At 29.0% G+C, this 3,612-nt stretch overlaps 1 protein-coding gene across 1 annotated transcript; it reads right to left on the bottom strand.

Moving 5' to 3' along the window:
* Window positions 1-1,776: 1,776 nt before the first annotated feature.
* LOC111634669 (zinc finger protein 37-like) lies at window positions 1,777-2,492 on the bottom strand (the record flags this gene model as incomplete). The annotated part of the gene is made up of 1 exon (XM_023379503.1): window positions 1,777-2,492. A coding segment is annotated over one exon (678 nt), but the record flags the coding sequence as incomplete, so codon positions are not given.
* Window positions 2,493-3,612: the final 1,120 nt, after the last annotated feature.

Genomic DNA, 3,612 nt, shown 5'->3' with positions numbered 1-3,612 from the left:
GTGTAAAGATCAACAGTTCGAATGATCGAACTTAAAGGCGACAGCCTACTCTTCTGTGAGATGCTCAGAAATGTTCATGGATGGTTTGATATATTACGTAGGATTCTATTGTGGGCCTGGTCAAACCTATGATAGGAATAAAAATGGACTTTATAATTTCTGCAGGCCAGAAAGAATTAAATATAGTATATATGTGACGAATGATAGTAGTTATATAAAAACTTTATAAAGGATATTAATATCTACTATTAACTATACTACTTTATAATGGATATTAATACCTGTTATAAGGTAGAAAATTATCAATGTGATGAATAAATTTGTTTTAAAATAAAAATTTGATGGAGGGGCGAACTTTCTAAAATGTAATGTAAAATTTAAAAGGTGTATACATACAGTATATAAGTTAAATTATGATAATAATGTGGAAAAATTCACAAAGTAATAAAATAACAGCTATTGACAACGCGACAAATTAAAAAATGATGAAAGAAGATCAAGGTTAAGGATGTTAAATTATAGTATGTAGAAAGACAACAGATGAAATACTTTGGTCACTTGTTAAGAACGGAAATCGACAAATTCTCATACATTGCCTTTATAGGAAGATATAGTGGAGACATAGTGGAAGACATAGTAGATCCAGAGGAAGACCAAGCAAAACGCGAATAGATGACATTCTCAACATCCTGAGGCAGACAAACACTAGCTACAAAAAAAGGCAGCACAGATGGCACGTGCTCATAAACTTCAGTTACCTCGATACTGCAAAATAAAAAAGAACAGATAAAAAATAAAATAAAACAAATTACCAGTTGGTATAATGTTGTAATCCAGCATAAAAAGTATTTGGAAATTATCATCGTAGCTATTTATCTAACCGCGTGTCCAGAGAAAAACTCCGGACACAATCCGGAAAGTTTCTCGACAGCATAAAAAGTAAGATATTCCGGAAATTTCAGACATATTACCCCATTAATTAGTCATGTTAAATACTGTTAGTAAATTGAGTCAACAAGCATATTTTTTATAAGTTAACTTGATGAAAATAACAACTATTAATTCAAAAATTAAGTTAACTTTTTTGGAGTTTATTTAAAATTATTTTTCTAATAGTTTTATTCCGCACTGTATAATTTATTTTCAAATCGATAAAAGGCGTGATTTATCATCTGCATAATTATAATCACCGATATTAATTTATGTAATGATCAAACTTGAAATAATTCTTAAGAGAATGAGAACAGTAATTACGTTCTTCAGAATTTTAAATGGGGGGAGAGAAACTAATAATAAAGAAATAAGCGAAACTAAAATCGAAGTTTTCTGTGTTATAATACTGTATTTATAGAATTAATCATTTCAAAAACATAAACTTTAAATTTAAATATTTTTATAATACTGTAATCAGATTTTATATATAAAATAAAATCGCCTCGGTGCAAATGTATACATATAATGCATACAGATGCATACAGATAAATAACAATAATAATATTATTATTATATGAAATACCTTGAACGAGTTTTTACTGTATATTGTTAAGGTTGAATTAACATAACTGTCGGTGGCCATATTGTTCTTTTCACAACATCGGAATACGTATTAATTAATACTATGGATGATTAAGACATAATGTCAAATCAGACAATTATTTTGCGAATTATGATGTAAGATTCTAAAAATTATGAATTAAAAAAAATTAATAAATTTTATTATTTTCAGTAATAGATACATATATATTTATATATATATATATATATAAGACAAAAAAGAGACACAAGGCAGCTGGTGATGATCGCTTTGGTGACATTTAACTGGACGCCTCGGCCGGGGGTACTACACTATCATCAGTGACAGAAACGGGTGACTCCGCTCCTTCTTCTAACATACTACTGCATTCGCTACTTTCTAGATCTTTCAAGTCACCAGAAGACGAACTTTGACCCGGCGATGACTCCGACATCTCCTCTAACGAATTGTCTTCCACGCATGTTGTCAGTACTTGATGAGCTTTTTGGAGATGATGATCGAGGCTCTTGGCGTGTTCGAATACGTCCCCGCAGACGGTACACACGTGATCGTAATGTTTTTGATGAGCATTCACCATATGTCGTCTCAATTGTCGTGTGGAAGAAAATGTTTCACTGCACATTTCGCATGGATGAGTAGTGGAAGTTATGTGAATCCTCATGTGTTCTTTCACGTGACATTTTCTGGAAAAGGTTTTTCCGCAATGAGGACACATGAACGGTTTAAGACCCGTGTGCGATTTTAAATGAGCTTTTCTGTTTTCCTTTCTGGCAAATCGTTTCTTACAGATTGGACATTCGTAAGGTTTTTCTCCACTGTGGGATCGCATGTGGATATTGAGATTCCTCGAAAGAGCAAATTCTTTATTACATTGTGGGCAAATGAATTTAGTTCCCTGCGTATGGATTCTCATATGACCTTGAAGATTGCTCATACAAGGGAATACTTTTTCACNTATAAGTTAAACAGTATGTAATTGATAATAAAAATTTTACTTTTTAATCGAAATATTAAAAAGATATAAAAATATTAATTATTCATTATAATCCATTAAGAATTTTTTTTCAATATTTGAAAAATTGTTTATAGTTTACTTTTTACTTTCAGAGAATAAAATGACCTTCCCTATTGTGTACATTAAAGTTTATTATTTAATGTACACAATGGAAAGTTTTCATACTGAAAAGTCTATATAATCGATTTGTAAACTGACTAAAATATTCTCGATCATGTATTCAACAGCAGTAAATTAAAATTTCATACGTTTTTTACGTAAATATTGTACAGTAAATTGTATTTTTAAGTTATATTTCAGATTACATGTTAAGACAAATATCTTTTCTGATTAAATTTAACTGAAAAATTATTTATTTTGATGTGTCTGAAAATCTGACTCGAGATATCAAATCTAAAAATACAATGTAATGTATATCCTAATATAAAATTAATGCTATAAAAGGTTAAAATGGCTACTACTCATATAGATGTACAGTACATCACTTTTTCAACTTCACTCTATAAAATAAATATGATCCAAATTATAGTACTTTTATTACTAGATGGCGTTCGAAAATATAATTGGATATAATTGAAAAGTCGACTTCTGTTTCATCTCAATAATACTAATTATAACCTTAATTTTGAAAATTGTGGAATACATAATTCTGCAATAACTTTGACCAAAAACACTACGACAAAATTATAGTTTTTTTTAGACAATTTCCTATTAATTGGGGACGGCATTCTATGTTTTCTCCAATTATAAATATCGACAAAATAAATTTATTTAAGTTACAAATATATCATTGAATAAAGAATAAATCAATAGACTGTAACATAAATAATGACATATGCCATAAAGAATACTTTTATAAATGTATTTTATTAACGTACTTCTATTTATTTTTTATGATTAACTTACTGTAAATTTATTATAAGAGAAAATATCCTTATACTGGGTAAATTTTGTTTCAAGCTGGGTAATTTCGTGCTCCACAAAAATAGGAAATTACCTGTTATTTTTTTCAAAACAAACGTAAAAGGAAAAAGATTTATAAAATATACTGTGTATGTAGATT

Source organism: Centruroides sculpturatus, unplaced genomic scaffold, assembly GCF_000671375.1.
Source record: "Centruroides sculpturatus isolate CEXI.00-Female unplaced genomic scaffold, Cexi_2.0 scaffold921, whole genome shotgun sequence".
Taxonomy (NCBI): Eukaryota; Metazoa; Arthropoda; class Arachnida; order Scorpiones; family Buthidae; genus Centruroides; species Centruroides sculpturatus.
The sequence above is the reverse complement of the archived record's forward strand: the minus strand, read 5'-3'. Positions and strand labels throughout refer to the sequence as shown.